Source organism: Oncorhynchus clarkii, chromosome 22 (genome assembly GCF_045791955.1).
Source record: "Oncorhynchus clarkii lewisi isolate Uvic-CL-2024 chromosome 22, UVic_Ocla_1.0, whole genome shotgun sequence".
Classification (NCBI taxonomy): Eukaryota; Metazoa; Chordata; class Actinopteri; order Salmoniformes; family Salmonidae; genus Oncorhynchus; species Oncorhynchus clarkii.
The window spans coordinates 31375265-31401938 of NC_092168.1; the positions used below are offsets into that span (position 1 = coordinate 31375265).

General features: G+C 41.1%; 2 protein-coding genes across 2 annotated transcripts; one reads left to right on the forward strand and one right to left on the reverse strand.

The window, feature by feature from the left end:
• Positions 1–14385: 14385 nt before the first annotated feature.
• On the forward strand, positions 14386–17105 carry LOC139380779 (phosducin-like protein 3). Its single transcript, XM_071123794.1, has 6 exons — positions 14386–14634; positions 14942–15074; positions 15289–15379; positions 15827–15970; positions 16164–16372; positions 16550–17105. The coding sequence occupies exons 1-6, from the start codon at positions 14629–14631 to the stop codon at positions 16690–16692; spliced, it is 726 nt and encodes a 241-aa protein (XP_070979895.1). The 5' UTR covers positions 14386–14628; the 3' UTR covers positions 16693–17105.
• Positions 17106–17310: 205 nt separating this feature from the next.
• LOC139380780 (neuromedin S) lies at positions 17311–19650 on the reverse strand. Its single transcript, XM_071123795.1, has 7 exons — positions 19458–19650; positions 19196–19242; positions 18410–18463; positions 18279–18305; positions 18089–18139; positions 17734–17808; positions 17311–17434 (listed from the first exon to the last, which is right to left on the reverse strand). The coding sequence occupies exons 1-7, from the start codon at positions 19528–19530 to the stop codon at positions 17417–17419; spliced, it is 345 nt and encodes a 114-aa protein (XP_070979896.1). The 5' UTR covers positions 19531–19650; the 3' UTR covers positions 17311–17416.
• Positions 19651–26674: the final 7024 nt, after the last annotated feature.

Here is a 26674-nt window from a genome sequence, read left to right on the forward strand (position 1 = left end):
TTATCATTACTACTATGCATGTCAGTTAGATGACCTAGTAACCTACTGTCAAAAACAACTATTATAAGATACTCTACCTACTCATCACAATAAAGAAACATTGTTTTTAGAGCAACCATATCATTGATCAGTGAAATTCATAAATTCATTGTAACGGCTCTTGTCGAAAGGAGTGGACCAAAGCGCAGCGTGGAAAGTGTTCATGATTTTTAATTTTCAAAAAACACTCAAACAAAATAACCAAAGTGAAAACAAAAGTACACAGTTCTGTCCGGTACAGACACTAAACAGAAAACAAGATCCCACAAAACCCAAAAGAAAAATGACAAACCCAACCAAGGAACATCAAAAGTCGTGCTATAAATTCACAGACAACACAAAGATTCCTCTGTCTACCCAAGGATGTCAGAGGACAAAAATCAGTTAACCACCTAACTGAGGAACTCAATTTAACCTTGCGCAATACCCTAGATGCAGTTGCACCCCTAAAAACCAAAAACATGTCTCATAAGAAACTAGCTCCCTGGTATACAGAAAATACCCGAGCTCTGCAGCAAGCTTGCAGAAAATTGGAACGGAAATGGCGCCACACCAAACTGGAAGTCTTCCGACTAGCTTGGAAAGACAGTACCGTGCAGTATCGAAGAGCCCTTACTGCTGCTGATCATCCTATTTTTCCAACTTAATTGAGGAAAATAAGCTAACTAAAAATCAGCATTCCCCAAGAGAGGATGGCTTTCACTTCAGCAGTAATAAATTCATGAACTTCTTTGAGGAAAAGATCGTGATTATTAGAAAGCAAATTACGGACTCCTCTTTAAATCTGCGTATTCCTTCAAAGCTCAGTTGTCCTGAGTCTGCACAACTCTGTCAGGACCTAGTATCAAGAGAGACACTCAAGTGTTTTAGTACAATATCTCTTGACACAATGATGAAAATAATCATGGCCTCTAAACCTTCAAGTTGCATACTGGACCCTGTTCCAACTAAACTACTGAAATAGCTGCTTCCTGTGCTTGGCCCTCCTATGTTGAACATAATAAATGGCTCTCCATCCACCGGATGTGTACCAAACTCACAAAAAGTGGCAGTAATAAAGCCTCTCTTGAAAAAGCCAAACCTTGACCCAGAAAATATAAAAAACTAATCGGCCTATATCGAATCTTCCATTCCCCTCAAAATTTTTAGAAAAGGCTGTTGCGCAGCAACTCACTGCCTTCCTGAAGACAAACAATGTATACGAAATGCTTCAGTCTGGTTTTAGACCCCATCATAGCACTGAGACTGCACTTGTGAAGGTGGTAAATGACATTTTAATGGCATCAGACTGAGGCTTTGCATCTGTCCTCGTGCTCCTAGACCTTAGTGCTGCTTTTGATACCATCGATCACCACATTCTTTTGGAGAGATTGGAAACCCAAATTGGTCTACACGGACAAGTTCTGGCCTGGTTTAGATCTTATCTGCCGGAAAGATATCGGTTTGTCTCTGTGAATGGTTTGTCCTCTGACAAATCAATTGTAAATTTCGGTGTTCCTCAAGGTTCCGTTTTAGGACCACTGTTGTTTTCACTATATATTTTACCTCTTGGGGATGTCATTCGAAAACATAATGTTAACTTTCACTGCTATGCGGATGACACACAAATGTACATTTCAATGAAACATGGGGAAGCCCCAAAATTGCCCTCGCTAGAAGCCTGTGTTTCAGACATAAGGAAGTGGATGGCTGCAAACTTTCTACTTTTAAACTCGGACAAAACAGAGATGCTTGTTCTAGGTCCCAAGAAATAAAGAGATCTTCTGTTGAATCTGACAATTAATCTTAATGGTTGTACAGTCATCTCAAATAAAACTGTGAAGGACCTCGGCGTTACTCTGGACCCTGATCTCTCTTTTGACGAACATATCAAGACTGTTTCAAGGACAGCTTTTTTCCATCTACGTAACATTGCAAAAATCAGAAACTTTCTGTCCAAAAATTATGCAAAAAATTAATCCATGCTTTTGTTACTTCTAGGTTAGACTACTGCAATGCTCTACTTTCCGGCTACCCGGATAAAGCACTAAATAAACTTCAGTTAGTGCTAAATACGGCTGCTAGAATCCTGACTAGAACCAAAACATTTGATCATATTACTCCAGTGCTAGCCTCCCTACACTGGCTTCCTGTCAAGGCAAGGGCTGATTTCAAGGTTTTACTGCTAACCTACAAAGCATTACATGGGCTTGCTCCTACCTATCTTTCTGATTTGGTCCTGCAGTACATACCTACACGTATGCTACGGTCACAAGGCGCAGGCCTTCTAATTGTCCCTAGAATTTCTAAGAAAACAGCTGGAGGCAGGGCTTTTTCCTATAGAGCTCCATTTTTATGGAATTGTCTGCCTACCCATGTGAGAGACGCAAACTCGATCTCAACCTTTAAGTCTTTACTGTAGAATCATCTCTTCAGTGGGTCATAAGATTGAGTGTAGTCTGGCCCAGGAGTGTGAAGGTGAACGGAAAGGCTCTGGAGCAACGAACCGCCCTTGCTGTCTCTGCCTGGCCGGTTCCCCTCTTTCCACTGGGATTCTCTGCCTCTAACCCTATTACAGGGGCTGAGTCACTGGCTTACTGGTGCTCTTTCGTGCCGTCCCTAGGAGGGGTGCGTCACTTGAGTGGGTTGAGTCACTGATGTGATTTTCCTGTCTGGGTTGGCGCCCCCCCTTGGGTTGTGCCGTGGTGGAGATCTTTGTGGGCTATACTCGGCCTTGTCTCAGGATGGTAAGTTGGTGGTTGAAGATATCCCTCTAGTGGTGTGGAGGCTGCGCTTTGGCAAAGTGGGTGGGGTTATATCCTTCCTGTTTGGCCCTGTCCGGGGGTATCATCGGATGGGGCCACAGTGTCTCCTGACCCCTCTTGTCTCAGCCTCCAGTATTTATGCTGCAGTAGTTTATGTGTCGAGGGGCTAGGGTCAGTTTGTTATATCTGGAGTACTTCTCCTGTCTTATCCGGTGTCCTGTGTGAATTTAAGTATGCTCTCTCTAATTCTCTCTTTCTTTCTCTCTCTCGGAGGACCTGAGCCCTAGGACCATGCCTCAGGACTACCTGGCATGATGACTCCTTGCTGTCCACAGTCCACCTGGCCATGCTGCTGCTCCAGTTTCAACTGTTCTGCCTGTGATTATTATGATTTGACCATGCTGGTCATTTATGAACATTTGAACATCTTGGCCATGTTCTGTTATAATCTACACCCGGCACAGCCAGAAGAGGACTGGCCGCCCCTCATAGCCTGGTTCCTCTCTAGGTTTCTTCCTAGGTTTTGGCCTTTCTAGGGAGTTTTTCCAAGCCACCGTGCTTCTACACCTGCATTGCTTGCTGTTTGGGGTTTTAGGCTGGGTTTCTGTACAGCACTTTGAGATTTCAGCTGATGTACGAAGAGCTATATAAATACATTTTATTTTATTTGAACTTATATGTGATCCCCAATCAAAGACAATGATAGACAGCTGCCTCTGATTGGGAACCACACACACACACACACACACACACACACACACACACACACACACACACACACACACACACACACACACACACACACGGCCAAAAACAAAGAAATAGAAAACATAGACTTTCCCACAGGTCACACCCTGACCTAACCAAACATAGAGAATAAAAAGGATCTCTAAGGTCAGGGTGTGACATTCATAGCCTATACTCGTAACTACATTGAAAAAAATTATGGATTTTTTAAAATAATAATTATATATATATACATGGTACTGGTCAAAACTTGACACACCTACTAATTCAATGGTTCTTCTTGATTTTTTACTATTTTCTACATTGTAGAGTAATAGTGAAGACATCAAAATTATGAAATAACACATATGGAATCATGTAGTAACCAAAAAAAGTGTTAAACAAATTAAAATATATGTTATATTTGAGTTTCTTTAAAGTAGCCACCCTTTGCCTTGATGACAGCTTTGCACACTCTTGGCATTCTCTCAACCAGCTTCATGAGGTAGTCACCTGGAATGTATTTCATTTAACAGGTGTGCCTTGTTATAAGTTAATTTGGGGAATTTCTTTCCTTCTTAATGCGTTTGAGACAATCAGTTGTGTTGTGACAAGGTAGGGGTAGTATACAGAAGACAGCCCTATTTGGTAAAATACCAAGTCCATATTATGGCAAGAACAGCTCAAATAAGCAAGGAAAAATTACAGTCCATCATTACTTTAAAAAATGAAGGTCAGTCAATCTGGAACATTTCAAGAACTTTGAAAGTTTCTTCAAGTGTAGTCGCAAAAACCATGAAGCACTATGATGAAACTGGCTCTCATGAGGACGGCACAGGAAAGTTACCTCTGCTGCAGAAGATATGTTCATTAGAGTTAACTGCACCTCAGATTGCTGCAAAGAAACCACTACTAAAGGAAACCAATAATAAGAAGAGACTTGCTTGGGCCAAGAACAACGAGCAATGGACATTAGACCAGTGGAAATATGTCCTTGGTCTGATGAGTCCAAATTTTAGATTTTCGGTTCCAACCGCCGTGTCTTTCTAAGACACAGAGTAGGTGAACGGATGATCTCCGCATGTGTGGTTCCCACCGTGAAGCATGGAGGAGCAGGTGTGATGGGGTGCGGTGCTTTGCTGGTGACACTGTCAGTGAATTCAAAGCACATTTAACCAGCATGGCTACCACAGCGTTCTGCAGCGATACGCCATCCCATCTGGTTTGCGCTTGGTGGGACTATCATTTGTTTTTCAACAGGACAATGACCCAAAACACATCCAGGCTGTGTAAGGGCTATTTGACCTAGAAGGAGAGTGATGGAGTGCTGCACCAGATGGCCTGGCCTCCACAATCACCGGAACCTCAACCCAATTGAGATGGTTTGGGATGAGTTGCACTGCAGAGTGAACGAAAAGCAGCCAACAAGTGTGCAGCATATGTGGGAACTCCTTCAAGACTGTTGGAAAAGCATTCCTCATGAAGCTGGTTGAGAGAATGCCAAGAGTGTGCAGAGCTGTCATCAAGGCAAAAGGTGGCTACTTTGAAGAATCTCAAATATAACCAAAATATATTTGTGCCTTTGGAAAGTATTCAGAGCCCTTGACATTTTCTACATTTTGTTACATTACAGCCTTATTCTAAACTTTTTTTTTAATCGCAGCATTCTACACACAATACCCCATAACGAAAAAGAGAAAACAGCTATTTTGAATTTTTGGCAAAATTATACAAATAAAACAGAAATACCTTATTTACATAAGTATTCAGACCCTTTGCTATGAGACTCGAAATTGAGCTCAGATGCATCCTGTTTCCATTGATCATTTTTGAAACTTTATTTATTTAACCTTCATTTAAGCAGGTAGGCCAGTTGAGAACAAGTTCTCATTTACAACTACGACCTGGCCAAGATAAAGCAAAGCAGTGTGATGAAAACAACAACACAGAGTTACACATAAACAAACGTATAGTCAATAACACAACAGAAAAGTATATGCACAGTGTGTGCAAATGTAGAAGAGTAGGGAAGTAAGGCAATAAATAGGCCATGGAGGCTAAATAATTACAATTTAGCATCAACACTGGCGTGACAGATGTGCAGATGATGATGTGCAAGTAGAGATACTGGGGTGCAAAAGAGCAAGAAGATAAGTAATAATATGGGGATGAGGTAGTTGGGTGTGCAATTTACAGATTGGCTGTGCACAGGTACAGTGATCGGTAAGCTGCTCTGACAGCTGATGCTTAAAGTTAGAGAGAGAGATATAAGACTCCAGCTTCAGTGATTTTTGCAATTCGTTTCAGTTATTGGCAGCAGAGAACTGGAAAGAAAGGCGGCCAAAGTAAGTGTTGGCTTTGGGGGTGACCAGTGAAATATACCTGCTGGAGCGCGTCCTACGGGTGGGTGTTGCTATGGTGACCAGTGAGCTGAGAGAAGGCGGTGCTTTACCTAGCATAGACTTATAGATGACGTGGAGCCAGTGGGTTTGGTGACGAATATGTAGTGAGGGACAGCCAACGAGAGCATACAGGTCGCAGTGGTGGGTAGTATTTGGGGCTTTGGTGACAAACAGAAACATCCAATTTGCTGAGTAGAGTGTTGGAGGCTATTTTGTAAATGACATCGCAGAAGACAAGGATCGGTAGGATAGTCAGTTTTACGAGGGTGTGTTTGGCAGCATGAGTGAAGGAGGCTTTGTTGCGAAATAGGAAGCTGATTCTAGATGTAATTTTGGATTGGAGATGCTTAATGTGAGTCTAGAAGGAGAGTTTAAAGTCTAACCAGACACCTAGGCATTTGTAGTTGTCCATATGGACGGTTCTGACTTGTGGACATTTGTAGTTGTCCACAAGTCAGAACCGTCCAGAGTAGTGATGCTAGTCGGGCGGGAGAGTGTGGGCAGCGATCGGTTGAAAAGCATGCACTTAGTTTTACTTGCATTTAAAAGCAGTTGTAGGCCTCGGAAGGAGTGTGGTATGGCATTGAAGCTTGATTGGAGGTTTGTTACCACAGTGTCCAAAGGAGGGCCAGATGTATACAGAATGGTGTCATCTGCGTAGAAGTGGATCAGAGAATCACCAGCAGCAAGCTGCAGCAAGAGCGACATCATTGATATATACAGAGAAAAGAGTCGGCCTTGAGAGGATTCTACAACTTGATTGGAGTCCACTTACGGTAAATTCAATTGATTGGACATGATTTGGAAAGGCACACACCTGTCTATATAAGGTTCCACAGTTGACAGTGCACATCAGAGCAAAACCCAAGCCATGTGATCGAAGGAATTGTCCGTATAGCTCTGAGATAAGGATTGTGTCGAGGAACAGATCTGGGGAAGGGTACCAAAAAAGGTCTGCAGCATTGAAGGTCCCCAAGAACACAGTGGCCTCCATCAATCTTAAATGGAAGAAGTTTGGAACCACCAAGACTTTTCCTAGAGCTCTCCGCCCGGCCAAACTGAGCAATCAGGGGAGAAGGTCCTTGGTCAGGGAGGTGACCAAAAACACGATGGTCACTCTGACAGAACTCTGGAGTTCCTCTGTGGAGACAGGAGAACCTTCCAGAAGGACAACCATCTCTGCAGCACTCCACCAATCAGGCCTTTACGGTAGTGCGGCCAGACAGAAGCCACTCCTCAGTAAAAAGACATATAACAGCCCTCTTGGAGTTGAAGACTCTCAGACCATGAGAAACAAGATTCTCAGGTCGGATGAAACAAAGAATCAACACTTTGGCCTGAATGCCAAGCGTCACGTCTTGAGGAAACCTGGCACCATCCATCCCTACATGGAAGCACAGTGGTGGCAGCATCACGCTATGGGGATGTTTTACAGGGGCAGGGACTGGAAGACTAGTCAGGATCGAGGCAAAGATGAACAGAGCAAAGTACAGAGAGATCCTTGATGAAAATCTGCACCAGAGTGCTCTGGACCTCAGACTGGGGCAAACGTTCACCTTCCAACAGGACAACGACCTGAAGCACACAGCCAAGACAATGCAGGAGTGGCTTTGGGACAAATACATTTCGACTCAGTTTTTCACAATTCCTGACATGTTATCCTCGTAAAAATTCTGTTTTAGGTCAGTTAGGATCATCAATCAATGTCAGAATAATAGTTGAGAGAATGATTCATTTCAGCTTTTATTTCTTTCATCACATTCCCAGTGGGTCAGAAGTTTACATACACTCAATTAGTATTCGGTAGCATTGCCTTTAAATTGTTTAACTTGGGTCAAACATTTCAGGAAGCCTTCCCTTAGCTTCCCACAATAAGTTGGGTGAATATTGGCCCATTCCTCCTAACAGAGCTGGTGTAACTGAATCAGGTTTGTAGGCCTCCTTGCTCGCACACACTTTTTCAGTTCTGCCCACAAATTTTGTATAGGATTGAGGTCAGGGCTTTGGGATGGCCACTCCAATACCTTGACTTTGTTGTCCTTAAGCCATTTTGCCACAACTTTGGAAGTATGCTTGGGGTCATTGTCCATTTGGAAGACCCATTTGTGACTAAGCTTTAACTTCCTGACTGATGTCTTGAGATGTTGCTTCAATATATCCACATAATTTTCCCTCCACATGATGCCATCTATTTTGTGAAGTGCACCAGTCCCTCCTGCAGCAAAGCACCCCCACAACATGATGCTGCCACCCCCGTGCTTCACGGTTGGGATGATGTTCTTCGAGTTTGTAAGCCTCCCCCTTTTTCCTCCAAACATAACGATGGTCATTATGGCCAAGCAGTTCTATTTTTGTTTAATCAGACAAGAGGACATTTCTCCAAAAAGTGTGATATTTGTCCCCATGTGCAGTTGTAAACCGTAGTCAGGCTTATTGATGGTGGTTTTGGAGCAGTGGCTCCTTCCTTGCTGAACGGCATTTCAGGTTATGTCGATATAGGACTAGTTTTGCTGTGGATATAGATACTTTCGTACCTGTTTCCTCCAGCATCTTCACAAGGTCCTTTCCTGTTGTTCTGGGATTGATTTGCACTTTTCGCACCAAATTACGTTCATCTCTAGGAGACAGAACACATCTCCTTCCTGAGCGCTATGACGGCTGATTTCTTTAGATTTTCCCATGATGTCAAGCAAAGAGGCACTGAGTTTGAAGGTAGGCCTTCAAATACATCCACAGGTACACCTCCAATTGACTCAAATTATGTCAATTAGCCTATCAGAAGCTTCAAAAGACATGACGTAATTTTCTTGAATTTTCCAAGCTGTTTAAAGGCACAGTCAACTTAGTGTATGTAAACTTCTGACCCACTGGAATTGTGATACAGTGAATTAAAAGTGAAATAATCTGTATGTATCAATTGTTGTAAAAATTACTTGTGTCATGCACAAAGTACATGTCCTAACCGACTTGCCAAAACTATAGTTTGTTAACAAGAAATGTGTGGAGTGATTGAAAAACGAGTTTTAATGACTCCAACCTAGGTGTATGTAAACTTCCAACTTCCACTGTATGTAAATGTAATATTTCATTTTTTTTTTTTTTTTAATCAATTAGCAAATATTTGTAAAAATCAGTTTTTGCTTTGTCATTAAGGGGGTATTGTGTGTAGATTGAGAGGGAAAAAACTATTTCATACATTCTAGAATAAGGCTGTAACCTAACAAAATATGGAAAAAGTCAAGGGGTCTGAATACTTTCCGAAGGTCACCCTTTATCAGGGCACAAGGCAAGACCCAAATGCACACACAGGAGGCAGATGGTAGAGCTCTGATATTTATTATAACAAAGGGAGTAGGCAAAGGCAGGTCGGGGGACAGGCGAGAGTTCATAAACCAGGTCAGAGTCCAAACAGTACCATACGATAGGCAGTCTCGAGGTCAGACCAGGCAGAGGTCAGAAACCAGATCCGAGTCCAAAAACAGTACAAGAGGATAGGCAGGCTGGTAGTTAGAACAGACAGAATGGTCAGGCAGGTGGGTTCGGAGCAAGGAAAACCGCTGGTTGACTTGGCAAACAAGACGGACTGGCACAGAGAGACAGGAAACACAGCGATATATACACCGGGGATAATAAGCGACACCTGGAGGAGGTGGAGACAATTACAAGGACAGATGAACCAGATCATTACGACCAGATATATTACGGTGGCAGCATAGCTTACTAGATGAAAAATCTGTCAATATGCTTTTGAGCAAGGCACGTAACCCTAGTTGTTCTGGAAACGAGTGCCTGCTACAGTGGGGCAAAAAAGTATTTAGTCAGCCACAATTTGTGCAAGTTCTCCCACTTAAAAATATGAGAGAGGCCTATAATTTTCATCATAGGTACACTTCAACTATGACAGACAAAATGAGAAAAAAAATCCAGAAAATCACATTGTAGGATTTGTAATGAATTTATTTGCAAATTATGGTGGAAAATAAGTATTTGGTCACCTACAAACAAGCACGATTTCTGGCTCTCACAGACCTGTAACTTCTTATTTGAGAGGCTCCTCTGTCCTCCACTCGTTACCTGTATTAATGGCACCTGTTTGAACTTGTTATCAGTATAAAAGACACCTGTCCACAACCTCAAACAGTCACACTCCAAACTCCACTATGGCCAAGACCAAAGAGCTGTCAAAGGACACCAGAAACAAAACTGTAGACCTGCACCAGGCTGGGAAGACTGAATCTGCAATAGGTAAGCAGCTTGGTTTGAAGAGATCAATTGTGGGAGCAATTTTTAGGAAATGGAAGACATACAAGACCACTGATAATCTCCCTCGATCTGGGGCTCCACGCAAGATCTCACCCCGTGGGGTCAAAATGATCACAAGAACGGTGAGCAAAAAATCCCAGAACCACACGGGGACCTAGTGAATGACCTGCAGAGAGCTGGGACCAAAGTAACAAAGCCTACCATCAGTAACACACTACGCCGCCAGGGACTCAAATCCTGCAGTGCCAGCCGTGTCCCCCTGCTTAAGCCAGTACATGTCCAGGCCCGTCTGAAGTTTGCTAGAGAGCATTTGGATGATCCAGAAGAAGATTGGGAGAATGTCATATGGTCAGATGAAACCAAAATAGAATATTTTGGTAAAAACTCAACTTGTCGTGTTTGGAGGACAAAGAATGCTGAGTTGCATCCAAATAACACCATACCTACTGTGAAGCATGGGGGTGGAAACATCATGCTTTGGGGCTGTTTTTCTGCAAAGGGACCAGGACGACTGATCTGTGTAAAAGAAAGAATGAATGGGGCCATGTATCGTGAGATTTTGAGTGAAAACCTTCCATCAGCAAGGGCATTGAAGATGAAACGTGGCTGGGTCTTTCAGCATGACAATTATCCCAAACACACCGCCCGGGCAACGAAGGAGTGGCTTCGTAAGAAGCATTTCAAGGTCCTGGAGTGGCCTAGCCAGTCTCCAGATCTTAACCCCATAGAAAATCTTTGGAGGGAGTTGAAAGTCCGTGTTGCCCAGCAACAGCCCCAAAACATCACTGCTCTAGAGGAGATATGCATGGAGGAATGGGCCAAAATACCAGCAACAGTGTGTGAAAACCTTGTGAAGACTTACAGAAAACGTTTGACCTCTGTCATTGCCAACAAAGGGTATATAACAAAGTATTGAGATAAACTTTTGTTATTGACCAAATACTTATTTTCCACCATAATTTGCAAATAAATTCCTTAAAAATCCTACAGTGTGATTTTCTGGATTTTTTTTCTTCTAATTTTGTCTGTCATAGTTGAAGTGTACGTACCTATGATGAAAATTACAGGCCTCTCTCATCATTTTAAGTGGGAGAACTTGCACAATTGGTGGCTGACTAAATACTTTTTTGCCCCACTGTAAATGTAAATGTAAAAAGTAATGTAATTTCTTACATATACTTAAGTATCAAAAGTAAAAGTATAAATCATTTGTAATTCCTTATATTAAGCAAACCAGACGGCACCATTTTCTTATTTTTTAATTTACGGAAAGCCAGGGGCACACTCCACACTTACAAACAAAGCATGTGTGTTTAGTGAGTCAGGGATGACCAGGGATGTTCTCTTGATAAGTGCGTGATTTGGACCATTTTCCTGTCCTGCTAAGCATTCAAAATGTAATGACTACTTTTGGGTGTCAGGGAAAATGTATGGAGTTTGTCACGCTCTGACCTTAGAGATACATTTTATTTCTCTATTTGGTTAGGTCAGGGTGTGATGTGGGGTGGGCATTCTATGTTTTGTTTTCTATGTTTCTTTATTTCTATGTTTTGGCCGGGTATGGTTCTCAATCAGGGACAGCTGTCTATCGTTGTCTCTGATTGGAAATCATACTTAGGTGCCCCCCCTACTTCAGTGTGGGTAGATAACTTTGTTAGAGGCATTCATAGCCCTGTTAAGCGGCACGGTTGTTTTGTATTGTTTATTGTTGGCGACATTTCTAATAAAGAGGAATATGTACGCTCCCCACGCTGCACCTTGGTCCGCTTCTTACGACGCCCGTGACAGGAGTAAAAAGTATATTATTTTCTTTAGGAATGTGGTGAAGAAAAAGTAGTCAAAAAATATAAATAGTAAAGTAGAGATACCCAAAAAAACAAAATAAATAGTACTTTAAAAACGTTTTACTTAAGTACTTTACAGCACTGAATGTATTAGGACAGTGGTTCCCAAACTCTTTATAGTCCCATACCCCTTCAAACATTCAGCCTCCAGCTGTGTACCCCCCTCTATAGCACCAGGGTCAGCGCACTCTCAAATGTTGTTTTTTGCCATTGGAAGCCTGCCACACACACACTATACAATACATTTATTAAACATAAGAATGAGTGTGAGTTTTTGTCACAACCCGGCTTGTGGGAAGTGACAAAGAGCTCTTATAGGACCAGGTTCACAAATAATAATATAATAATCAATAATTTTGCTCTTTATTTAGCAGTCTTACATAAAACTTTATTTGTTAATAGAAAAGTGTGAAAAACTCACCACAGGTTAATGAGAAGGGTGTGCTTGAAAATCTACTCTCACATAGGCACGTGGTTGTAAAAGGGCATCAGTGTTTTAAAAGCACGATTTGCCAAGGCAGGATACTCTGAGTAAATTCAATTTTCACAGAACCGCTTGCTGCAATTTTGAATCATGAAAGGGATAACGAATCCAGTTTTTGTGTCATCCATACCTGTGTAGTTGTGCACCCAACTCACTCAGGTGCTTCGCTATATCACATTTGACATTGTCCATAAGCTTGAGTTCATTTGCACACAAAAAATCATACAATGATGAAAAGACCTGTGTGTTGTCCTTGTTAATGCAGACAGAAAAGAGCTCCAGCTTCTTAATCATAGCATCAATCTTGTCCCGCACATTGAATATAGTTGCGGAGAGTCCCTGTAATCCTAGATTCAGATCATTCAGGAGAGAAAAAACATCACCCAGATAAACCATCGTGTGAGAAACTCGTCATCATGCAAGTGGTCAAACAAGTGAAAATGATGGTCAGGAAAGAAAACTTTAAGCTCATCTCTCAATTAAAAAACGTGTCAATACCTTGACCCCTTGATAACCAGCGCACTTCTGTATGTTGTAAAAGCTTTACATGGTCGCTGCCCATATCATCATCAGTTCAGGTGCCTTGCTTTAACAAAGTTAACCATTTTCACTGTAGTGTCCAAAATGTCTTTCAAGCTGTCAGGCATTCCTTTGGCAGCAAGAGCCTCTCAGTGGATGCTGCAGTGTACTGAAGTGGCGTTGGGAGCAACTGCTTGCATGGGCATTACCTCTCCACTATGCCTCACTGTCATGGCTTTTGCACCATCAGTACAGGTACCAACACATCTTGACCACCAAAGTCCATTTGATGTCATAAAGCTGTCCATTACAAAAATATAGTCTCCTGTTGTCCCCCCATAAACTTAAAGTACTTGTACCAGGCCCGCCATGTCTGTTGACTCATCCAACGTAACGCATAGAATGCACAGGCTTGTAAGCGAAGCAGTAATTGTTTCTTAACATCTCCTGCCATGTCACCGATGCATTATGAAACAGTGATGTTTGATGATGCATTTTCTGTAGTTTTTTTGGCCTTTTCCCCAGGTGCTTTCCCGGGTAAGGGGGGAAGTAACTCTTAGGCTGCATCAGATTCACAACTGTCAGTGTCCATGCTAGCTGGGCTAACAACAAATGTAGAATTACTGATGCTAGCATTGGATGTGCTCGTGGAAGCAGAACAACTTGTGTTGTCGACAGGTGCAGGTGTAGTACTGCTGGTATGTGTCTCTATGGACGCGGACCTTACTTTTTTTAAACCATTTATACATTTTCGCAGTTGGCTACATACGGACCGTTATCGGAATTCCCGCGAGAGAGTAACGGTTAATGTGATTGGATGTTAATTATTTGACTAGGCTACCTGTATTTGACATTGTGTTGTTGAAATAATAACACAATGTCAAATACAGGTAGCCTAGTCAAATAATTAACATCCACACTAAATGGTTTAATTTTATTTTTGGCTGTGAAACGAGGCTACTCAGGCGAGAAAAACAACTCACCCAAATGTGTAGCCCAGTTTGAAAATATACATTAACTGTTTGAAAATGTGAAGAAATGTAAAAACAATAAAATAAAATAAATGTGAATCAAATTTTTATTATGCATACTCCCGACCGCATTACTCCAGTTTCGAGTATATCATATTAGAGCACAAAAACAGGCCAGCAATGTTTATAAATGTTTTGGACCTCTGTGTAACCCCACCCCTATAAGCCTGGTCACCCCAGAGTGACAGCACAGCGTGATTTTTAGGCGCAGCTGTTGTCTCACTCAGATGCCACATATGGAAAGTAGCTTTCCCACTCCTTATATGGACATATTAGCAATGCAAAACGGATGTCGGTGCAACCTTTATTATGGTCCCTTGACTTTCTGGCTGGAGCCAGTTTTCTGATAAGAATGCATAATAAACACCGATAAAATATGATTCGTCCTCAGAAAAATACGTTATTGTTCAATTACTCTGAAATAAGTTTACAGTTGTGAAAACTGACAACGATTTACGTTTTATCATATTTAAAGATCTTGTTTTACTCCGGAAGAAATGTGGGTGAGGTCCTTATATTTCCGTGTCTGGGGAGATAAGTGGTGTGATTTCAGCGTCTGTCTTGAACAGTTAAAAAATGCAGGTTTGTGAAATTATAACACCTTTTCTAGCTAATGAAAAAGTAGTAATGAAGGTCATAGCTGACGTTTTGAGCAGTATATGTTCGCACGCCACCTTGATTGGGACATAGCTAACGTTAGCTGCATTTAAACGTTCGCTAACGTTAGCTGTAATACCACAGATACAAGGTGGTTGGTTACCTGTAGTTATAAGTATCTTTGGTAATGCCAAAGAGCCTAGCTATAGATGGTTTAAAAACTATGTGGCAAACCAACAACACTTTGAGTGTTTTAAATAAAACTCAATGATCTGTTATTTCTCAATCTCAGGACCCTGACGCAGATACCGAGTGGAATGACATCCTGAGGAAGAAGGGGATCCTTCCTCCCAAGGAGAAAACTCAGGATGAGGTTGATGAGGACGCTCTAGAGCAGCAGATTCTTCTTCAGCAAGAATCTGTTGGTAAGAGGTGGCTATTAATATCATATAGATACCTCTGTGGGATTAGGTTTCTCCTGAACTGGTCTAGAAATAGTTTTTATGTTATTCTTAATTTAACTAACAGGACATGGTTTTGGAAGGCTGATCCTTGGCCAACATCATCCTCTGTTAGTAGTTTGAATACCTTAAATGATACTTTTTCTGACTTGTATTTCCTGTGGTGTTTTGTGACCAGTAAAAACCTATGAGAGTATGACTCTAGACCAGCTGGATGAGAACGAGGATGACTTCAGTGAAGAGGATGAGGCCGCCATCGAGATTTACAGGTTTCAAAGCATTACTAAGATGGTACATTATACATACAACTGGTATTGGCTGCCATATGGCCCGGGGCCATAGCTGAGCAATCGGGCAAGTTCAGCCGGCTCTGTGGTTGCCCCATTGGGCATGTTAATTATTCTATTGAAAACAACCTAAGTGCAAAGAATTTCTGATTCCTCCCCTATGTCTGTGTGTAAACAGCACATTTTAAGTCTTTGGGGAACTAAAAATACTCACTTGATGGGTAAGTGCTTTTCAGACCTTAATGTCAGTCCCTTAATACAACCTAATGCCATTAAAATAGATGCTGAAAATATAAAGCTCCATTGTGGCTACCATGTTAATGGTGATATAGCCTTTTGCGTCCCATATAGAAAATGACAATGTTATGACCTTGTTATTACCAGAATTAACCTACATTGCCTTAACTCTCTCCATTTCGTTCTCACCAGGCAAAAGAGGCTTGCAGAATGGAAAGCCACCCAGATAAAGAATTGCTTTGGAGAAGTAGTGGAGATTTCTGGTCAGGACTACATCAAGGAGGTGAACAAAGCTGGAGAGGGCATCTGGGTTGTGCTGCATCTCTACAAACAAGGGTGAGAGTTTTGTTAGATTTTTTTTAGATCTGATAACTTTATTGGCCAAGACCTTATTTGTTGTTCATATAAGCCTGGTTAACAGTGTTCCTTTTTTAAATTGCACTGAATAGACCTATCTGCCAAATACATAGATTTAACTAATTGACCCATTGTAATCAAATCTCTCTGTTCCATTCTCTCATCCTCCCAGAATTCCTCTGTGCACCCTGATAAACCAGCATCTGTCAGAGATGGCCAGGAAATTCCCCCAGACCAAGTTCCTCAAGTCCATCTCCACCACATGCATCCCCAACTACCCAGACCACAACTTACCCACCATCTTTGTTTACCACGAGGGAGAGATGAAGGCACAGTACATCGGGCCTCTGGTCTTCGGGGGCATGAACCTCAAAGTTGAGGGTAAGAGACAATCGCCTCAGCTAGACTTTCATTGGATACTATTAGCGACATGATATGGTAGTTTGCTGTCCAGTGTGTATACTTCTCACCCTCAGATTTGTGCATTGTCAGTTTTGAATGACAATTTCTTACTTACTCTACTAGATATTTAAATCTGCTTTATCCTATCATCCTCAGAGCTGGAGTGGAGGTTATCAGAATCTGGTGCTGTCAAGACAGACCTGGAAGAAAACCCCAAGAAGCAGATTGAAGACAAGCTGATGTCGTCGATCCGATCCACTCTCCCCACACGGAAAGACAGTGACTCCGAAGAGGACTAGCCGCTTAACACCAAATAACATTACTCTTAACGCTCAACCATCACTGTGTGTGAGGATGGCTCTCTCCTGTGGTGATGTGGTAAACTGCACACCTCTCCCTCTCTCTATGCTACCTCAGTCAGCAGAGAGGCTCCATCAGAGTACTATGCCTCCCCGGTTGAAAGATCTCTTATGTTATGAGATCATTCTCCTAAATCAATCTGAACTTGTGTTTTTACAGAACATTTGGTTGAAGATTGTCCTTTTTTTATTTAACATATACGTTTCATAATAAATGACAATAGAAATTAATACATTTGTAATTGTTTAAATTAAATGTAAGTAGCCATTCACCCATGCCGTAATTAGTTGACGCTTTTTATAGTGTTCACCCTGATCTGTGTAGCCATCACATAAAGGGCTCCTTTGATGTATTTGACTGTGTTCAGAGGTGTTCACTTCATAGATAGTGGTCTGTATTTGTGTATGTGCAATTGTCTACAAAATGGCAAAGTACAGAATCCTCATCTTAAATCACTAAATATTTACATTTACCAACTGAAATCAGGAAGACACTTCACAATCTGCAATAATTTATTTCTCAAAAATATCAAGTCCATTGCCAGAGAACACTGAGGATGCTGCTTCTGTCTGTCCCTCAGTCTGCCATTTTGTGCTCCATGTTCAGGGGGGTTGCAGTATGCTGATGTCTTCTGTCCAGTTATTCCAAAGTCAGATTTTTACATCACACATCAGAGTGCTTCTGTGTAGCAGGGAACAGAGAGAACCTCGGTCATGGTTTGTGGTATTTGTTCTAACTTTTAATTGTGTAGATTCTAGTCGGGGGTAGTGTATATACTATATGTCTAAAGTACATATTGAGCCTTGCGGACTTGCCACAGAAAGACTGTGGTCTTCAACCTCTAAGAGAAAGGCACTGGAGAAGGTCAGGGTTAAGGGTTTGGTTAAAGTTAGTCGGTCTTGCAGGTCAGAAGTGCCCTTGTCTCCTGCTTCAATATTGACATTCTGCTAATCAAGGTTGAAACAGCACAGGGTCCTTACCAAAAGCATGAGCTGCTTCTTTCTCCTCTGAGACAGTTTGGGTGACAGGCGCATCAGCGGGTGCACTGAATGGGACTAGAGAGGGGAATGCCTGTTAGATTCCAATCACATGTAATTACTAAATAATCAGATCAATAAAACATGTTATAACAAATACAGCATGCTCATCTAAAGACAAAATCCCATACTGTGCTGTCCAGGAAATCCAAGGACACCTTTGCTTATATGCCTGAGACATTGTACATGGTTGTTTGAGGGTGTGTACATAGTTCTAATTTGCTGTCAGACATAATTCACTGACATTCTGAAGCAATTTGGAAATACAGTTTGCATCAAGGAGTCTTTCTCTACTTACCGCATGCTGTACAGAGTCTACCGAGTTGGCCTTTGAATAGTGAAACAGGAACTGACGAAAATAGCATATACAAAGTCAACACTGTTCCAAAGACAATGAATATTGTTCCTGCAAGTTTACCTCAGTATTGTGAGGAATAAGGTATAAACAAGTATTTAGTAATAGGGTGTGATATTGTTGAGGAACTTACTCTTTTGAAAACATTCTGAACTTGCTCCTGTGATAGGGAGAGGGACAGGGAGAGAATAATTACACTGGCGTCAGAGCTGCTATCATATATAATCTGTGATAAGATTGAGTCATACGGTAGCTAAGCTTTACCTCATTCTGATCTCTCCCCATCATATCACCAACATCAGTCTGGATCCCAGAACCCTGCAGCAGACAAATCAATGGTCAATGATAAAACACAAGTCTATAACACATCTAAAGGCACTAAACCCAAGCAAACATAAAAGCTGTTGTACATGGCATCCATTGTCTACTGTATACTGTACCCATTGCAAAGTAATGATTGTGTCTCTGTCGTCAGTGCGTCTAGTTGATAGGAGTGGGGGAAGTCCTATATATTCTTATTCCCTCATCATGTCCCCCACCAGTCTGATTTAAGTTAGAGTGACTCATTTGTGTCTCCAACCCCCTCTCCACGTATAGCCTAGCCTAGCCACCACAAGTAACAAGAGGCACCATATAATTTGGTTGGAATCACCTGCTGACCCCTTATCAGACACAGATGCGATTTCTCCAGTGGTGCAAACAAAGTAGACAACACTAATGCCATCTGTAACCAGAACTCTCCTCTGATGGACGCAGTAGAGGACTGAGATGTTTAAACAGTGAAAGACTGACACACAGAGATACAGAGAGTGATACACATTCAAGGCATATATTGAATGATTTGGGTCTAGAATGCATTCGTACTACATTTTAACACTTTGCCTCTGGTATCAGATAAGGACATCTATCATTGTTGTCAATCTAATAATCCATTCATAAATCATTCATAATTTATTTAAAAACTAATTTCACAATATTTGTTTGAATTACACAATTGCCTTTTATTTGCACTTTTCAGGTATAGGCATGCAAAAAAACAAAGTCCCATACCCTTCTGAAAGCAATTCCATGTTCACACTCTTTGTATGGACTAGCCTCTACAGAAAGAAAAAAAGTAAGTTTCAAAAGTATACATTTATTTTATCAATCTATTACATACAATAAATGTACATGTAATAGCCAACAATATCAACAATATAAATAGCTAATTCAAAAACAACAAAAACATCGATTTCAGATTTTAAGATTTAGATAGCCTAAATTATACAGAAATGTTGAAGTTCATTTAAATTATATAAATAATCTCTCTCACCTGTCGCCTTCCAACATCCAAGGCACCAGACCAATTGAAGTATGCAAAGTTGTTGAAGATACGAAACGCTCATCTCGAGCTATGAGATTCTAATGCGCTTTGGTGAGGGTATAGGCGCTCTGTGTTTGGTTTGGTGGTCTGCCCTAGGAAGTATTGTTATATTGCCACGTCACGGTACAGAATTGAACTCTACTGACTATCTCACCCGACATAATTATATAGGCTATAACTCTGATGGGAGAAGCATCATTTCCCACGCAGAGGTGACCAATCAACGTCCCACTGGTCTCCTTGGTCATCAGCTGAGGGTTTGTGCGCAAGTCCCCTCTCCCTCGTCATTTTGAACGGTTTTAAGATACATTTAGATATGGAAACTAAATCAAAGAAATCCATCAAAAACAGGATGTCAACCAAACATAAAATCGGAATGGAAGTTATACAACTGGTATCAAATATTTTTTCAGTACACTTGATTATAGGACATGGTGATGAATAATGACCCCGGGATGTTCAAATTCATTGAAAACCATAAACAACCAAGTAAATGTTGGGGAGTAACAGATTACATGCAATCTCTTACATGTAAGGGATTACAAAAAGCTGTAACAGTAATACTTTACATTACCAGCAAAAATATTGTAACCAGATTACAGATACTTTTGAAAAACTAGATGATTATGTCGAAGATTACTTTTAAATTCAGAAATAATTTCTGCCAAAAAAGTATTTGACACTTCTCTCTTTTCTCAATGACATTCATACATCATTGAAAATAGGTGCAAATTTAAATTTGTTCAAGGTGAGCAAGTCTGACCATAAATCAGAGACCACTATGAATTTTAAATAAATTACTGACAGTGTCACCAACAAAGCACCCCCACACCATCGCACTTGCTCCTCCATGCTTCACGGTGGGAACCACACATGCGGAGATCATCTGTTCACCTACTCTGCATCTCACAAAGACATGGCGGTTGGAACCAAAAATCTCAAATTTGGACTCATCAGACCAAAGGACACATTTCCACCGATCTAATGTCCATTGCTCGTGTATCTTGGCCCACAGCAAGTCTCTTCTTCTTATTGGTGTCCTTTAGTAGTGGTTTCTTTTCAGCAATTCAAGCATGAAGGCCTGATTCACGCAGTCTCTTCTGAACAGTTGATGTTGAGATGTGTCTGTTACTTGAACTCTGTGAAGCATTTATTTGGGCTGCAATTTCTGAAGTTGGTACCTCTAATGAACTTATCCGCTGCGCAGAGGTAACTCTGGGTCTTCCTTTCCTGTGGCGGTCAACATGAGAGCCAGATTAATCATAGCGCTTGATGGTTTTTGCGACTGCACTTGAAGAAACTTTCAAAGTTCTTGAAATTTTCCAGATTGACTGACCTTCATAACTTAAAGTAATGATGGACTGTTGTTTCTCTTTCATTATTTGGAAAGAAATTCCACAAATTAAGTTTATACAAGGCACACCTGTTAATTGAAATGCATTCCCGGTGACTATCTCATGAAGCTGGTTGAGTGTTCAAAGCTGTCACCGAGGCAAAGGGTGGCTACTTTGAAGAATCTCAAATGTAAAATACATTTTGATTTGGTTACTACATGATTCCATATATGTTATTTCATAGTTTTGATGTCTTCACTATTATTCTACCATGTAGAAAATAGTAAAATAAAGAAAAACCCTTGAATGAGTAGGTGTGTCCAAACTTTTGACTGGTACTGTATATATTATATATATCCATTGATTCTTGAAGAATATCATTTATAAATGCCTCATGATGTAATGGGTGTGTGTTGGTGGCAGGGAAGTCAGGCGCAGGAGAACGAACTTGGTAGAAACGGAGTCGTTTAATAAGTGCTGACCATACTCCCAAAAACAAAATACATAAACTAACAATAGTGGGTACAAAACCCGTCGCACACCAACACATTACTAGCACAATCAAACAATCTCCGACAAGGACATGAGGGGAAACAGAGGGTTAAATACGCAACATGTAATTGATGGGATTGGAACCAGGTGTGAAGGAAGACAAGACAAAACCAATGGAAAATGAAAAATGGATTAGTGATGGCTAGAAGGTCGGTGACGTCGACCGCCTGAACACCGCCTGAACAAGGAGAGGGACCGACTTCGGCGGAAGTCGTGACACATGAGCTTAGTTCAACTGTCACACTCCACAAGAACCCAAATATAAGCTTGTTTTTCTCCAATGTTTGTAATCATTGTAAATGTAAAGAAACACTGTATAGCATCCTAACATGGTTAAAACAATAATTTTGATATCATGGATGGTCAGTCCTTGCATCCATAGCTCTGTCTATTCATCTGAGAGTGGTTACATTTCTCCAGGCCCATCCCTCAGCTTTTACCAAAACAGAGGCTGGGCGGCAGTTTTGTTATTGTTTCATCTGTGGATTTGCCCTTTAAACAGCTGCATATTTTCAACATATTAAAGTGTCACCAACGTAAAGGTAAACAATAGGCCTATAGCAAATGCAGCATATGGCATTCATTTTTCACATGTAAATAACACTTTTCAGTGGTGCTGAAAGCATGCCGTTCCATGAGTGCAGCATTTATTTTTCAACTCAAATCAATGAGCCAAATCAGTCCTCCATGACAATAAAATCATAAACAACAGAGTAGGGCTGGCTAATAAGTCCATAGTTTTGGGGCTATGCTCAGGTAAAACAATTTTGCTAATATATACTTCCATATTTCCAAGTCCTATTCTTGAAGATTAAGAGGTATAACATTTATTGGAATGACTGGAATTCTGATAGACTTTGGTTTTTAATGTAAAGATATAATTGAATAATATTATTATATGTAGTAGAAAGCGATGGGTTAGAAGAAGGCTACATAACAAACCCATAAAGTAAAATTTAACATCCATATATGGCCAGCTATGTAAACTTTGACATAGATTTTTCGAGAAATAGATGTCTTTCAATTGGTAACACACATTTTTGTATTCTTCTAATGCCTCTTAAGAGGAAAGTAATCCTAAAGTAACTGAATGTAATCAGATTACATTACTGAGTTTGGGTTATAGAAAAGTTACGTTTCTGACTACAGTTTTGGACAGGTAACTAGTAACTGTAACGGATTACAATTAGAAAGTAACCTACCCAACCCTGATGTCACATATCTGTGCGTGTATCTATTTACCAATATTTTCAATCTGTGATCTTGAGAATGAAATCTGTGAATTTTTTTAGAATGAAAATGTGTCATCTACATTTACATTTTTGTCACTTAGCAATCGCTCTTATCCAGAGCAACTTACAGTTAGTGCATTCATCTTAAGATAGCTAGGGGAGACAGCCACATATCCCAGTCATAGTACAAGTAGCTTACAGTTTTCCTCAATAAAGTAGCTATCAGCAAAAACAAGGGCCAGGGTTATCTTAAGAAAAGCAAGGGTGTTAGTCTCATTTGCCTCTTCTAATCTCACCTAACTGAAGCTACATGAATTTCAGTGTTGTCTGTATACATTTAATGATATTTAAGTGTAATTTTTCAGTCTTCATTAGTTTGACCACAGAGAATGACTGTGATTGCTGGGTCCGGTTTCCGTATGTAAGTGTGAAAGCTGAAAGTGTGGGTCGGTGTATCGAGTTTCACCTGGAGACAATATTCCAGAGAGGCTGTGGATTTGCTGTACCTGTTCGATTGACCATGGATGGAAAATAGGGCAGAACACTCAAGGAGACCCAGACACCCGCCTTGGAACATGTAATACATGTAAATTCTCCATGCTGTCTGTTTAGTCTATGTTAATTAGTAGTTATGATTGCTTATAACATTGTTATGAATGCTTATTACATCCTATAACATCCTGCTTCTGACAGAGTCACTATGCTCTATGATGGAAAAACAAAAGCTTTTGCAGTTAGAACCCAGCTTAACATATCCTTACTGTGTTCTAGGTTCCCTGAGCAGTGATTGTATGTTGTATCGACCATATTATACTGAACAAAAATATAAACGCAACATGTAAAGTGTTAGTCCCATGTTTCATGCTGAAATAAAAGATCTGAAATAAAAGATCCCAGAAATGTTCTGCATGTACAAAAAGCTTATTTTTCCTCAAAAGTTGCACACAAATGTGTTTACATCCCTGTTAATGAGCATTTCTCCTTTGCCAAGATAATCCATCCACCTGACAAGTGTGGTATATCAAGAAGCTGATTAAACAGCACGATCATTACACATGTGCACCTTGTGCTGGGGACAATAAAAGGCCACTCTAAAATGTGCAGTTTTGTCACACAACACTATGCCACTGATGTCTCAAGTTGAGGGAGTGTCCAATTGGCATGCTCACTGCAGGAATGTTCACCAGAGCTGTTGCCAAAGAATTTAATGTTAATTTCCCTAGCATAAGCCGCCTGTAATGTCGCTTTAGAGAATTTGGTAGTACGTCCAACCGGCATCACACTGCAGACCACATGTAACCATTCCAGGACCTCCACATCTGGCTTCTTCACTTGCGGGATATTCTGAGACCAACCACCCGGACAGTTGATGAAACTCTGGGTTTGCACAACCCAAGAATTTCTGCCCAAACTGTCAGAAACAGTCTCAGGGAAGCTCATTGTCGTCCTCACTAGGGTCTTGACCTGACCACAGTTCGGCATCGTAACCGACATCAGTGGGCAAATGCTCACCTTCGATGGCCACTGGCACGCTGGGGAAGTGTGCTCTTCACAGATGAATCCCGGTTTCAATTGTATCGGGCAGATGGCAGACAGAATGGATGGAGTTGTGTGGGAGAGCGGTTAGCTGATGCCAACACTGTAAACAGAATGCCCCATGGCGGCAGTGGGGTTATGGTATGGGCAGGCATAAGCCACAGACAACGAACACAACTGCATTTTATCAATGGCAATTTGAATGCACGGAGATACCGTGACAAGATCCTGAGGCCCATTGTCGTGCCATTCATCCACCGCCATCACTTCATGTTTTAGCATGATAATGCAATTCCTGGAAGCTGAAAATGTACTACTTCTTCCATAGCCTGCATACTCACCAGACATGTCACCGATTGAGCAGGTTTGGGATGCTCTGGATCAACATGTACGACAGCGTGTTCCAGTTCCCACCAATATCCAGCAACTTCGCACAGCCATTGAAGAGGAGTGGGATCACATTCCACAGGCCACAATCAATAGCCTGATCAACTACGAAGGAGATGTGTCGCGCTGCATGAGGCAAATAGTGGTCACACCAGATACTGACTGGTTTTCTCATCCACGCCCCTACCTTTCTTTTAAGGCATCTGTGACCAACAGATGCATATCTGTATTCCCAGTCATGTGAAATCCATAGATCAGTGCCTAATTTATTTCAATTTATTGATTTCCTTATATGAACTGTAACTCAGTAAAATCTTTGAAATTGTTGCATGTTGCGTATATATTTTTCATCATTGTAGAAAGGACAGTACATTTCAGAGATGAGCCTCAGAGACAGGTGGGAAGATTTATATCTCTAATAAGCCATTGTATTGATTTGCCAACACTGTAATCTGGATTGAGGGATCAACTACAGCCAACCTAGAGGCATGGCTCAAAAAAGGGTTTAGGCGGTGGCCTTGTCAGGGGGCGTGGCAATAGGCATGGTCAGCCCGTCGGCACGGTTGAACTGTAAAGAACATTTTGGCGGTGTAGAAAACATATTGAAGTTTTAAAGCTAATTCCCAGCAATTCTTTGCATTTTGCCATGTCAAATCAAATCAAATTTATTTATATAGCCCTTCTTACATCAGCTGATATATCAAAGTGCTGTACAGAAACCCAGCCTAAAACCACAAACAGCAAGCAATGCAGGTGTAGAAGCACGGTGGCTTGGAAAAACTCCCTAGAAAGGCCAAAACCTAGGAGGAAACCTAGAGAGGAACCAGGCTATGAGGGGTGGCGAGTCCTCTTCTGGCTGTGCCGGGTGGAGATTATAACAGAACATGGCCAAGACGTTCAAATGTTCATAAATTACCAGCATGGTCAAATAATAATAATAACAGTAGTTGTCGAGGGTGCAACAAGTCAGCACCTCAGGAGTAAATGTCAGTTGGCTTTTCATAGCCAATAATTGAGAGCTCCTGCTGTCTCTAGAGAGTTGAAAACAGCAGGTCTGGGACAGGTAGCACGTCCGGTGAACAGGTCAGGGTTCCATAGCCACAGGCAGAACAGTTGAAACTGGAGCAGCAGCACGGCCAGGTGGACTGGGGACAGCAAGGAGTCATCACGCCAGGTAGTCCTGAGGCATGGTCCTAGGGCTCAGGTCCTCCGAGAGAGAGAATTAGAGAGAAAGAGAGAATTAGAGAGAGCATACTTAAATTCACACAGGACACCGAATAAGACAGGATAAATACTCCAGATATAACAGACTGACCCTAGCCCCCCGACACATAAATTACTGCAGCATAAATACTGGAGGCTGAGACAGGAGTGGTCAGGAGACACTGTGGCCCCATCCGCTGATACCCCCGGACAGGGCCAAACAGGCAGGATATAACCCCACCCATTTTGCCAAAGCACAGCCCCCACACCACTAGAGGGATATCTTCAACCACCAACTTACCATCCTGAGACAAAGGCCGAGTATAGCCCACAAAGATCTCCACCACGGCACAACACGTCTATTGCTGTGTTATTTTGCTCAAACATAATAACAAAATAAATACTGCTAAATTAATAGTTTTTGTAATTTTCATTCTCCCCGACTCTATAACTTTTATTGTGGTGATTGTAAATTCTTTGTAAATTGTAAAAAGATTATATTATTTAAAAAAATATATAGGTCCATTATCTTTTCTACATACTTTAATTTCATTTTACACTGAAATAATTTTCCATCCTGAAAATGAATGTAAAAAAAATAAAACATATATATATATATATATATATATATATATATATATATACAGTGCCTTGCGAAAGTATTCGGCCCCCTTGAACTTTGCGACCTTTTGCCACATTTCAGGCTTCAAACATAAAGATATAAAACTGTATTTTTTTGTGAAGAATCAACAACAAGTGGGACACAATCATGAAGTGGAACGACATTTATTGGATATTTCAAACTTTTTTAACAAATCAAAAACTGAAAAATTGGCCGTGCAAAATTATTCAGCCCCCTTAAGTTAATACTTTGTAGCGCCACCTTTTGCTGCGATTACAGCTGTAAGTCGCTTGGGGTATG